Source organism: Rhamphochromis sp. 'chilingali' (genome assembly GCF_963969265.1).
Source record: "Rhamphochromis sp. 'chilingali' genome assembly, chromosome: 2".
In the NCBI taxonomy this organism is placed as follows: Eukaryota; Metazoa; Chordata; class Actinopteri; order Cichliformes; family Cichlidae; genus Rhamphochromis; species Rhamphochromis sp. 'chilingali'.
The window spans coordinates 35,613,176-35,626,389 of NC_137930.1; the positions used below are offsets into that span (position 1 = coordinate 35,613,176).

At 41.6% G+C, this 13,214-nt stretch overlaps 1 protein-coding gene across 4 annotated transcripts in view; it reads right to left on the reverse strand.

Annotated features, from left to right (window-relative positions):
• Nucleotides 1-2: 2 nt before the first annotated feature.
• Nucleotides 3-13,214, reverse strand: part of tjp2a (tight junction protein 2a (zona occludens 2)) — a 48,535-nt gene continuing 35,323 nt past the window's right edge. For all 4 annotated transcript variants that reach the window (XM_080876167.1, XM_080876165.1, XM_080876168.1 and 1 more), the window contains 18 exons: nucleotides 12,352-12,505; nucleotides 10,998-11,109; nucleotides 9,232-9,362; nucleotides 9,045-9,129; nucleotides 8,735-8,885; nucleotides 8,484-8,592; nucleotides 7,984-8,203; nucleotides 7,542-7,726; nucleotides 7,345-7,440; nucleotides 7,155-7,234; nucleotides 6,139-6,349; nucleotides 5,525-5,625; nucleotides 5,209-5,430; nucleotides 4,998-5,087; nucleotides 4,137-4,358; nucleotides 3,570-3,647; nucleotides 2,324-2,409; nucleotides 3-2,225 (listed from right to left, as the gene is read on the reverse strand). In XM_080876167.1, the coding sequence (XP_080732293.1) occupies nucleotides 2,069-2,225; nucleotides 2,324-2,409; nucleotides 3,570-3,647; nucleotides 4,137-4,358; nucleotides 4,998-5,087; nucleotides 5,209-5,430; nucleotides 5,525-5,625; nucleotides 6,139-6,349; nucleotides 7,155-7,234; nucleotides 7,345-7,440; nucleotides 7,542-7,726; nucleotides 7,984-8,203; nucleotides 8,484-8,592; nucleotides 8,735-8,885; nucleotides 9,045-9,129; nucleotides 9,232-9,362; nucleotides 10,998-11,109; nucleotides 12,352-12,505 (2,490 nt within the window). In that variant the 3' untranslated portion in view covers nucleotides 3-2,068. The remainder of the gene's footprint in view (nucleotides 2,226-2,323; nucleotides 2,410-3,569; nucleotides 3,648-4,136; nucleotides 4,359-4,997; nucleotides 5,088-5,208; nucleotides 5,431-5,524; nucleotides 5,626-6,138; nucleotides 6,350-7,154; nucleotides 7,235-7,344; nucleotides 7,441-7,541; nucleotides 7,727-7,983; nucleotides 8,204-8,483; nucleotides 8,593-8,734; nucleotides 8,886-9,044; nucleotides 9,130-9,231; nucleotides 9,363-10,997; nucleotides 11,110-12,351; nucleotides 12,506-13,214) is intronic.

Genomic DNA, 13,214 nt, shown 5'->3' on the forward strand with positions numbered 1-13,214 from the left:
GGGGGCCGCAATCTTTTGGTAATTATTATGCAATGATGAGATACAGATGCTGCATTCATGCAATCCATCTGAATCTCCTATTTCTGACTTCGCATCTCTTCAGTGACTGCAATGCTCTTCTAAAGCAAAAGCAAAGAACAAAGGAAAGATGTTTCCAGTTTAAATCTACTCGTGTGTTTCGACTGTGTGCAGTAACTGTACTGAAAATACTTTCCAACCTCTGCTTGGTTCAGTTTACAACAGCAGTTAAAACAAAACAAGTGCTTTTTAGGTAGAAGCCTTTATCTCCCGAGCTGAAATCAGAGCTGCAAGGCACTTGGGAATAAGCTGCTTCCCAGACTGCACAGCTCACACAGCGGCGTGCTGCAGACGCAGGCGTCCACTTTGGAATGTGTAGTTCAGCAGGGGAGGTGCGATTAGAGGACAATTAACACCAGAGGAGCGTGCCCGAAGCATGTGGCGCCTCACAAAAACGCACAAAATTGGTGAAAAAGCTGAGGTGCAGTCCACAGAACTGTAACAGTGATTTGGGCGTTTGCTCGCTTCAGTTTCAGCCTCGTGTATTCACCATCACAATGTAAAAAAACTGCACGGTGTATCAATAACAGGCATTAGTTGTATTTTTACAGTGTTTTTAGCTGGTTTTAATTTTACATTTGTTACATTTTTATTGTGTCCAAAAGGTTTGCACCTGCTCCACGCGCAGCACTGATGGTATTCGGCAACTCAGTGGGATCAACAGCTATTTCTGTTGCTTCACATGATTGTTTAATTATGAAAACCTGAAAAACTTTTATTATGATTTCTTGAGACTATTCCATCCATCACTCGAGGACAGGCAGGTATACCCTGGACTGGTGGCGCCAGACAACACAGTCAACCCCTGGAACCAGAGCTTTCCAAGAGAGTCTACACCCACCTGAAGGCCCCAGCCAGCAAGCTCAAACCGGGGACTTTCATATTGTGATACAACAATCTTTCTACAGTCATGGTCAAACGTTTAGGTAGTAGCAGAAATTTTGTGCTTGTCACACTTTGCCGCTCCAGAATTTATTGAAGTTTGAAGTTGCTGGGCATTGACTCCTGGTCCAAATCCTGACTTCTGCCTGTTTGTCAACTCACTTTGTAAGGATTGACCATACTAAAAAAAACAAAAAACAAACAAACAACAAACAGCTCATACAGCAGCAATTTGGTGACGATTGCTGCTGTATGTACCATGTCATGGTGAAAATAACATGGTGCATTTTCACCATGTCACAAGGCAAAAGTGATGTCAACCCATCAAGACTCAAAGGTCAACAGAAACAGATCACCATCCATCAGGATTTGGCCCAGAAGCTGATACCCAGCAAACCACAGAAAACAGCAGATGTTATGAAGAATGGGCAGATCTGCAAATACTCACTCTTTGCATAAATTTACCAGTAAAAGTATTCAAAGCGCATCACATATATAATCTAAATGAAAAAAAATGTGCCACTGCCAAACTTTTGGCCTCGACTGTTCATCAAGTTTCAATTCATGTATTCATACTATATTCATACTTTTGTGTCCCACCTGCAGAGGACCTAAGCAGCAGAGCATGAACCTTAAATTTAGGACACAATTGCGCCATTATAGTTAATTTGCATTGCTGTGTTTTAAGTTCATGAATTTTTCTTCTGTTCAAAAAGGGAGTATAAAAATGTGACGTCTCCAGCTGTTTGAAATGGCTTCAAGTGACGTGTTTACATTTCTTTTATGCTTCTTATCCTTCCAAACATTGGGCGTTTTACTGTGTGATGGTGACACACGGTAGGCACAAACTGAGTCCCGGAATAAAGGCGGGAAAATAAAATATAGATCACAGACACCAACAGAATATTTACATTGAAACATCAGCTGTGCACAGTTTCTGTAACGGCGAGTGGCAAAGGTAGACCAGAGATATCTGTGTGCGTTTGTGTGCGTGGGGCACCACGCTTTCTGCACAACAAGGGACGCGAAAAGTGTCTGAAACTGACGACACGACAAGAAGTTCGAAGAGTTTTGATCGGTGATGATGTCACTTCCTGCTTTCCCAGCCTTACAGCTCAGTGTCTTTGTATTTCTGGGGGTTGTAATATCCTCTCTTGGTCTGGTCGGCCAGCTGGCGGCGGTAGTCGTCCTCGTCGTCCTCATGTCCTCTCGACTCAGAGTACGGCGGCCTGGAGGGAGTCTGTGGCTCGGGGATGGAGCTTGAACTGGACACACACAAACACACACACCACGGGTCATAAACTTGCATCTTTATAAAAATAGAACATTTTTTATGATGTCAGAGATGAGGCTCTGCTCTCACCCTATTGGCTGAGGACGGCTGAGGTTGGGTTTTGGCAGCTTCACTGGGACAGCGTAGAGATCTGGATGCTTCTGGGCGATTTCCAACTGCATAAAGAGAGGGACAGACCCAGATATGTCAGATCTAATACAAAAAAGTAAAGAACAGAAATAAAATATCCTACTATACCCAGACAGGCTGCAAGTGTATCTTTCTTTAGTTGAAGGATTTTTAGTTCTACCTTAAAACAACACTCTTAAACCCCGGTGAACATTAAACCAGGTGTCTCTTCCTCCCATCTGGAGTGCTGCTTTTTTAGAGTAAATAGTAGGAGGACAGACGCTGCAGTCCAAAGTTCAACTACTGTGAGGGGTACTGTAATAATATTAATACATCTATACATTAATACATAGTCAGAATCTACCTTGCCTTGTAAATCAAGGCAAGGTAGATTCTGACTATTACAATTTACAAAAAAATTATGTTGAAACATGCAAACATCAAAGGAAATACAGAGCTTGTACAATACTGATGAGCTTGGAAGTGACTGTTTCCACTGAGAATATTATTGATGAAACTTCAGTGAACAGTAGGCTGATCAACTGAAAGATCAGATGCATCTCTTAGGTCCTGTTTCAGGTCTTTGCTGGATTCTTTTCCTATTTCTTAACAAAATGTCTTTACATGACAGATGCTGTTTTCTCATTTATTTTTTGGTTCATCCTGACCAATGGCAGGTTTTTAGGAATCATCTTGTTGGTGCAAAATTATTTGATTCCTATCAAACTCTTATCTTTGGGATTTTTTGTAAATTCAGCCCAAGAAACAGGAACAAAGTGCCTATTGGTACAATTAAAAACTTGTTCTTTGCAAAGATTGCCAAGTGTAGACACGTGATGATTCACAGGTAAGACTTAAGTGGATTAAAAAAAGAAAGAAAAAAAGTTTCAAAACAGCAAGATGGTGACAGACAAAATGCTCAAGGCTTCAAAATGAGTCCACAAACCAATTTATGTTGGACACAGGCATCTTTATGTACATTTCATGGATCTGACTGAACATCAGAAAATGCTTTTAGACACTGGACTTGGATATGGGAATGTCAGGATTGTTTTAGGACAGACGGGGAAGTAAGAGGAACTTTAAATGCAGCTTTCTATAAATCTGACAGGATTCAACTGCCAAAAGTCAACTGAAAGCTCCCTGCTGTGTCTGTTCCTGCTCTGAAGTTTACAGCTGTACCATGAAGAAAGACAGCACTACTGACTCGAGCGTTTTCTGCCTCCTGTAACTCCAGGAGCCTCTGAGCTCTTGCCAGATGGTCCATCTTCTCAAACGCTTTAATCTGGAAGAAAATAAAAGTGAAACTTCAATTTTTGATTTAAAAAAACAAAAACAAAACAGCATAGATGCCACACGTCCACTCACATGGTGTAACTCACAAGGAAGTGATTGTCAGATGAAACATTTACAGACAAGAGTGTCTGTAAATACGCAAATACATAATGAGATTTATTAATGGGAACATTTGTGATGCATGACGAGCTGTTGTGGATTTGAAGGGAGGGTTGGAAACACGTGTTGGTAAATTTGTAGTTACCTGGTCACCCATTTTCTATTTCACATTAGATGCAGAGAAAGTAAAAAAACAAAAAAAAAAAAACAAAAGGAGGAGAAGGGAATAAGTTTGATATAATACCAGAGTGAAATCTTCTAAAGCAAGGGAAGAAAGAAACATAAAAAAGTCTGACTTTTTGCCCCAGATAGCTGCCTTGTTGGTATAAGAATAAAATAAAAAATAATTAATTCATTTAAATCAATAAATGAGTCTAACCTTGCCCAGGAAGGATTTGTTGGCGGGGTCCTCCACTTCGTCGTCTTTCCCCGGACTCTGATCTTCTGACGACTGGTTCACTGGTTGGCGGGCGATAGTGGGCTTCACAGGCTTCACGGGAGGGGGAGGCGGCTTGTTTCCGCCCACTGCGTCGCTGCTGATGGTGCTGCTGGAGTGTGACTCGTAGCTCCGTGTGGAGTCAGTTCGAGTCTGAGCACGAACCTGAAACAAACAAACAAACAAAAAAAAGAACCATTTGTGATCATTTGCTCAACTACAGGATGTGGTTTGTTGTTTTTTAAGGAAGAGCCACTTCCAAATATAAGGCAGGCAGGAGTTTTGAACATTTTTATCAGCTTAGTGTGAGAAAGTTTATTTCAGTCACAGCTGGTTTAGGCAACAAAAGGTGTTTTTCCCCCTCATCTTCAGTCCCTTATATTTGCAGGTACATATGTGCATATGTGGAAAGAAACATCAATTAGAGGAGGAGTACAAGGTGCAGGTGGGTTCCAAAGCGGCTTGCAGAGGAAGTACCAAATGAAGCAATTTAAATAGATCCTCCTTTATTGGATGCACTCTTAACTGATGTATAGAAGGGCAACTTTATTCATCTAGATTAGAGTTTTTGTTATTTATCAAGAAAAAGTTCTGAAAATGGACACCGGCACTAAATGAAGTCCAAAGAAGACAGTTCTACCCTCAGACATTTCCAGCTTGGTTTGAATCAGATCTGATGGTACTTCGAGTCTTGCCAAGAACTGAAAGGTCTAAAGACTTTAAATTGAGATGCAGCTTGAGAGACCACAAGAAAGTGTAGCGACAGTGATGTCTGACGGGAGGAAAACAGGGAGAGGTTCTCACCTTTGGGGGTTCAGGGACGAAAGAAGGGGGAGGGCTTGGCTCTCTGTTCACCTCTCTTCTCATACGTACACGGGGTTCAGGGTGAGGCCGCTACACAAACACACGGCACACAGAGAAGGGTCACAGGGGTTGGAGTAGATATTTTAACAGTGATGATGATGGATTAACAACGTTGGGGAAAAGAAGAGTGTCTATCGGCAGACACGCCCACCTCGTCGGGTAGTACAGGTTCTGATGATCGACTGATGGCCGACACGGGCTGGGGTTCATCCAGTGTCTCGTCCAGCTCATTGTCAGTGTACCCCCCGCCCTCGTCCGCTGTGTCATCGTAGTCGCTGGTCATCCGGCTGTCCATGCTGAGGTAGTCACTCATTGCCGACAGGTAGGACATGCGGTCGTCTTGGAGATCTAGGTCCTCCTCTGAACCATCCACCTGAGGAGAGAAAGTAACAGCAAAGCGAAGGGGTGTAAGAAACAGTCAAATTCACACAAAAACAAGTGGTCTGCAGAAGTTCACTGACACTCACCTTGCCCTCGCACACCCACACAGCTTTGTCTTGCTGCTCCCGAATTAAATCTTTCACACTGCCATACCATGCGTCATTGGCCGAGTTCAAGTCGATGGTGTCTAACAGACAAAAAACAAAACAAAAAATTCTTAAAAGAAAAAAATATAGGAAGAAAAAGATTTCATAATACTTAGTACTGTCAAAGTTAACATGACAATACCACGTCAACGCAAATTCCTTTTAACGCCTCTATTGGCTTTTTGACACGCGATTAACGCATGTGGGCTCTGTGACCTGTAGATCGGGTTGTCTGGAAGTGGTTTCCTCAGTTACATTGTGGATGGTGAGTAGAAATGGAGAAAGAAGCGAATTGTTGCGTACATTCAGTGTATTTTATGAGCATGCAGTACCTCCGGGGGTTTTCTCAGTAGTAGTTGTCATTATTTGGATTGTTGCAATAATTATAAGCATAAATGTGAATAAAGTATGTATATTTTCCGCCCCATGCTGGTAAGAATATTAGAAACATGAAAACTATCCTGTTAAGGGCAGTTACAGTTGATTAAAAAAAAAAATCTGATTAATCACAAGTTAACTACGGACAACCATGCCATAAATCACATAAAACTCACCCGTGAAAAGGTGTGAACAGCTCTTTTTCAGCCTAAGGGCCTGCTCATACAGTTTGCGTGCGCTGCGGTTGGATCCGGGTATGAGGCGGTTTCTCATGGTCTTCAGACCTTGTTTGCTGTCAGGGTTCAGGAAAAGGACGATGGGGTACCACTGAGTGTAATTCAGGGTGTCCACAGCTTTGGGAGTCACGTCCAGCAGAGCGTGACGGTCCTGCAGGAGAATAATAAAAAAGAAAAACATGGTTATATGTCGGATGATGAGTAATAATTGCACAGAAATCTCTGTTAGTCACTCTCGACAGCTGTTCATCTGAGCCACTTCAAACTCTGCAGGTGAATTTCAACTATGACATTGTCTCTTTTAGCAGTTTATTTGGTTACTATGGACTTTGGGATATAAAGGTTGTTTTGATGTAGAGGAAGTTGAAATTCTGCACAAAACGGCACTAAAGCATGTAAAGAAGCGCTCTATGATGACTTGTTTTATGGAAGGTAATAAAGGGTAATAGCTGGAAAGCAAAATCTCAATTAAAATTAAATTTTGATTAGCTGACCAGAACAGACTAACAACCCTACCCTATTTTAATTCTTAGCCCTCAAACAGGTGGATGAAACTATGAGGTCAAATCTTTTATAAAAAAGATCACTTAGTCTAAAATTCAAATGGGTTCCAACAAACATGGCTGCACAAGTTATTCTTTAACTCTTTCTTCTTAGATGATCCACTGTTGGCAGATTTTTATGCTTCTGATGCAACAAATCCCTTTGGAGTTTTGATGCAACTCCAAAAGGATCCACCCAAAATTACGCTGGGGATCTTTGGCTTGATATCTGAAGCTTTATATTTTTGAGCCACTATTATTCAACTCTGGTTTAATGGTGTTTAGGGGACATAAAAATAAAAAATAGGGGAAATAATAAATTGTAACAATATAAAATGGGTGTTGCGCACTCCCATAACAGCCACTGCACTAGTGTTCATACAGCGTCATTATCTTCTAATGATTATACCATACCTGTTCAATGATTTGCCGGATAGAGTTCAATCTCACCACCCCCGAGGACTTCTCACTTCCTGCATCCTTGGGCTCAGTTTCTGAAAGAGGAGATAAAAACCACTCACAAACAAGAACAGAGTAAAGAAAGCCTACAGAAATCTTTTTCTGTTAGTGCTAATGTTTATTTACAGGCGGTCGTGATACTTACTAGCAATGACAAACTGATCAGGAAGTTCAGTAGCCAGTTTTTCGTTAACCACGTCAGAAATGGGCCCAAATATCACCACCGGTCTCCTGAAACCAGCTAAATGAAACAAAAAGAATTAATTCAGAAGTCTTGGCACAGCGAGGACCTCTGCAAAATGCCTCAGGTAAAATTGCAGGGTGAAAGTGTTTCCTGGATACCTTCACGTAATACCACTCTCTCGTAGGCGGGGAAGCGTGTAACCGGAACGTTGCCCTGGTCGTCTCGACTCTTGCGCAAATCTTTCTTCTTTGCAGCTCTTTGGCCCCTCATCCTCCAGAAGTCTCCTCTGTCATTGCCCGATGCAGCCCGTGCAGCATTCTGGACGTTAGCCATTTGCTCTGCTCTGATATCGAAAACAAGAAAATATATGACTTTGTCTAGTTAGACTGCTCACACGATGATATGCAGATTTCTTACCAGCGAAAGAACATGTAAAATGATCAAATATCCAGCCAAATCCTTAATACAAAAAAAAAATTAAAAACTTGAAATATTTATATTTAAAATAAAAAAACAACAACAAAAAACATAGCCATCACGTTCTGATAGCCAGCAGGGGGCAGAAAGGCTGTCTGCACAAAGATGATCATCATTGCATACCTGCTCTTGTTGGGGATGATTCCCTTTTCTAACAGCTGGTTGTTTTTGTCACTACGGATTGCCAGCCAGTTGCCGAGTTTGCCATCATAGAGTGTGTCCGTCACTTTGAAGATCTCCCCCCTGGAGAAAGGAAGGCTCTGCGGGGCCTCCTTCTCATATTCAAAGTGGGTTCTAATGAAGAAGGAGTCGCCTCTGCCAGATGCTAAGACATCTTTATACACTGGCAAAAATAGAAGAAAACAGAAGCTAAAAATACCCCCCCACCATTATTTGGCATCCCACATGGCTCAAATTTGGGCCTCTTGTTTTTCCTCATTCATCCATTATCATAAAAATAAATAAATTACAGGAAATAGAAAAGCAAGCAAGCCACTGGCTCTTCATACAAGACTACTAAGACTTTTTATCATATTCTGTGTGTGTCTATGTGATATACTTTAACACAGGACGGTTTTGGCATTAGTACTGTTTGCGCAACTGTTCTTTATCCAGTCCAGTACCTTCAGGCTTGCTCTGTGCAAGAATGGTAACTTCCTCTCCTTTAGGAATCTCCAGGAGGTAGAGAACAGCATCTTCACGCACCATGCCTCTGAAGTCTCTGTTGTTCACCTGAAGCACACAATAGGAAATAAAATGAGAAATCTGGCCTGATATATGTCTCAAAGACGAAGCTTCTGTCTTTTTTCTCCAACTTCAGACACAGCACTCTTGTGTGTGCAGGGTTTAAATGTGGAACTAAAACATGCTGTACCCTCATGATCTGATCTCCTGTCCGGAGACCCTCCTGCTCTGCTGCACTGTCCTCCTGAACACCGGCGATAAAGATGCCGACATCATTTCCTCCCGCCAGCCGCAGACCCACACTGTCACCTTTCTGGAAACGCACCATCACCGTGTTCGGCCTGCATTATGGAAACATGGAAACAACAGTTGACAAAGGAAGAGTCTATTTATGACGGAGACAACCAAGCTGGCTTCTTGTTTTTGAGTAAATTTGAGTTTGAGCAACTCAATTCAAACAAACAAACAAACAAACAAACAAACAACTAACTAATACTGACCCGTATATTTCCAGGTCTTCTGCACTTGGCTTTAGTGGCACTTTAGGGGGAGCGTGAACCTTTGGGGCGACACTGGCAGCTGGTACTGCAGAAACAAAATCATTTACAGTCAGTATTCAATTCAACTGTCTGATTTGACTTATTTATTTTTTACAGTCTTGTATATTCAGGGCGAAATCATGTTTACCTGGTGGTGTCTCGGAGCGTGGCTCCTCCCTCTCTGCGTGCAAAGCAGCCTTATCTTCAACGTCTCTGTCGGCACCTCTGAATGGGGTCGGCATGGCACCCATTTTTGCCAGCCTGCTAGGCGGTTCCTCTCTAGTAATATCCCAAATTTTTGGAAAGTTTAAAAGAAGCATTTTACACATTTAATTCGGTTGATATAATTATGACTCCTTTTCCGGTTTGGTTTAATAACATGGTGGTTTTTCCGATATTTGATGTGACGGGCTGCCTGAGCTTCATGAAGCATAAAATCAGCATAATCCTACATTATCCTGATTTGTTTCTGGTGTATTTAATTCATTCGTAATAAATGACTGACCAAAGCAGAGCTCAATGCTTTTGTGTTATCTAGAATTAAGAAAAGCACAAAACAAAGCAACACTTAAAATCATTTTTTAGATGATTGTGGTTTTTGTTTGTTTGTTTGTAGAGCAGGCAGACAAATCTTTTGTTGTGAGGAAATGTTAATTATAATTCTTTCCTATGAATGAAAATGAGACACAAGGTCACAAGCAGTTGCCAAAACAATACAGACCCAGCTCTTCAAGGATTAAACTTTGTGTGTTTGCTTTTTGTCAGACTCAGAAACATTTGAAATGACCTATATAAAATTCCAGTTGATTTGGAGTCGTTGCCCAACCCAGTTCAGTTTATCTTCCACAAATCTTTGGAGCAGAGGTGTGTAGTGCAAATTGGCATAACCTGTGGAGCCACAAAATCTTCTAACTCAGTCAGGACCACGAAAGTAAAAGAAGAACTTTATTTCTGCAGTAAGATTTGGGAGTACAGCTCTGTTCTTAGACTTTCCTGTCCTTCCATATGCACGTGTGTAGTGGAAATCCTGAGATGGGGAAAGCAGCAGTTGCAAGACCAACTAGTCCAAAACAGAGCAGGCATGGATGGCAGATATGACATGAATAAGCACGAAAAGGAGCACGGGTGGATGGGGGTTGCAGCTTTTAGATGCAGCAACGGTAGCAGGCTAAAGCAAGTTAAACAGGATTCTCTACAAGACTGAAAAACAGGATGTTCAGGAAGATATCGGTTGAACCATTAGTTTATGTGGGCTAGCACTGAGATCAGCTGATATCATAGGAATGTGACTGAGTTCAACTTGGTGAACCGAATGAACACTGTGCTCGACTTCATGAAAAATAAAAAGGGTCAAACAATAAAGGAGGGGCTAGGATTCATACTAGGATTGGTGTCATAGACACCAATATCCTTGAAAAGATCAAACGGCCAAATAAATAGGTACAGTTTGTGTTAGGTTCCTAATTGCACATTCCTGGTGATGGCTGCCCCTCCCTGAGCCGATGCTGCCGGAAATCTTTTCCTGTTAAATTTCCTTCCCGTGATCACCCAGTGCTTGTTCATAGAGTATTATCTGATTGTTGTATTCTTTTTCTATTTTTCCCCCTATAAAAATAAAACTGAAATCGCATTTTCTGATTTCACAGGAAAGCAGATTCCCAGACCTCCCTCTCCCAAGCCTGGAAGACGCAAAGGAGTTCCCAAGCAAGCAAAGAGACAGTCTCAGCATGTCCCGGGTCTGCTCTGGGGTCTCCTCCCTCCTGATAAGACATGCCCAAAACACCTCAGCTACATGCCATCTGGTTCAGAGCATCGTACAGATGTAGTCTCTGAGCCCTGAGGCTGAGAGGAAAAGCTCATTAAAAGCTTTTACAGCTTGAAATATACCAGAATTGGCCTTTAATGATAGTGTACCTGGGCTTGTCTCGAAGTCTCTCATTGGAGGAATGGGAGGAGAGGTCAGAGTGGTGGGCCCGTCTGTCATCCTGTGGAGAATAGGAGCGGTACGACTCGATCTCAGAGATATCTGAAACACACAAGGATGATGAAAAATATCACAACTCCTGTGAAACCACACAAGAGTCAAGCAGCTATGGGGGTGGGGGGTGGGGTCCTCTGTGTTCAGGTAGTAAAGTCTATAAACTTTATCAGAAAGAGTAAAATGCTGCATCTCTCCTTGGTGCTTCTTTGTTTTGTAAATTACATAACATGGCCTTTGCTCGGCTCAAATGGCCCCTGGGTCATGAAAGCGGGGGGGGGGGGCAACACAGCTCTCAGACAAATGAAGGTCAGAGCACTGTTCCCAGATGAGTAGCCACACCAATTAGATATGCAAATACCAGTTTCTGGGGTTACAATGATGATGAGGAGCACTAAAACTCAACAGGATGTTTCAATGTTAGCATTCAGGGTGTGGAAGCTAGACTGCACTTCTATGTTATACTCCAGGGCAGGGAGGAATAAGCACAGTAATACCATTACAAAGTAAAATTACACATGTGCACTTAAGGTGATTTGTACCTGTCAGACCTCAAAATCCTAATTTTTTCAGTCAGTCGGTCCCTATTGTCCTCAAACAGAATTACAAAGAAGGGTGCTGGATGGTAGAAACCAGAAGGCTGCAGCGGTGCGAACCTTAACATAATGAAATTCTGTCATATCCAGTAGCAGAATTATGATAGGGGATTAGATCACGCCGCTAGAGGCGAATGAGCACTTTCACACATGCACACGCGCACACACACACCCCAAACCAGTCAAACTGGGTCACAAGTCTTCGTGCTATCCCCCCCTCCTCCCGGCAAACATTTGGTCAGTGAACAATCCACTCACACCACTTATCTCTATCCTTCCCGACCAATAACAGCATGCCATCTGGTCATGTGACAATAAAAACAGGTATAAAGGGGTGAGCAATAAGAGGGTGGAGGGGATGGTGATGATGTGCTGAATATGGTTAGCTCGTAGTGCTTTGTGGAATATGTGTATGTGAAATAATATTTAAATAAAACTAAAAGTTGATGTAAGTAAAGCCTTTATTTTAAGAATTAAGAACAAATTTGATTGACAGGTACAGAAACATTAATGGCATTAAGGTTTCCACAATTGATTCATTAGAAGTTCATAATGCAATGAGGTTTATATTTCTAGATATATATATATAAAATGATGAAGATGATGATGATCATGGAGATGATGATGGCCACTCGCCAGGTGTGCCTTTACACGGCATAGGACCTGCTGCTTTTCAGTTTCGAGTTTCTCTCACCGTCGAGCTCCGAGTCGCTGTCGACCATTGGCGGGATTCGGACCAGGATCTTCTTCCTGTCTCGCTGCACCACCAGCTGTAGCTTCCCGCGGGACTTCTCAATCAGCTTCCCGGCATCGCTGAGAGACAGGTTTTCTGTCACAGTCCCATTAATCTGACAGAGACAGAGGGGATTAGGAGATGTGCAGACGCTTCTCACTCACGAATCACACAAACAAAGCATGCAATGTTTTACAGTTTTTAAATATTTTGTACACTTAAAAAGGAATTATGCTTTTCCTAAAGTTATATACAAACATCAACTATCACAACTACAAATGTTGATATTACACATGGTCAAAGGTTTAATCAGGTAAGCACATAACTAATCTCCGTGAGCCAAAAGCTCACTCATGCTTCAGGTTGCTTTAAACAGTCAGTTTCAGATACTTTTTTTCTGTTCTTGACTCTGTATGATGTCATTGAGATGGGTGATCTTTAAACTGAACCTATTCGGCATATGTCCAGCTCCAGATTTTTGTTAAAGCTTAAAATAATCCTTATTTATTTTACACTGTAAAGATACAAGTCAAAAGAGGCAGAGGAGACAAAAGCAGCCAAAAAGTAACAAAAACACAACAACAAAAATGGCTAGCTAAAGTAGAACAAAGCAATAAGGTGTAAAAAAAAAAAAAAAAAAAAAAGAGCTCAATTAAATAGGGTAAAGAAATCAAACTGATTTACAACAGTCCACATAAAAGATAAAAAAAAAAAATGACAGAAGCTAAAATAAAAAACATAAATAAATCAAAGAGCAAAAACAAAATAAATTTTTTTGAAAACATTAAAACACAATTCAGAAATACCCCATGGAATAAAATAGC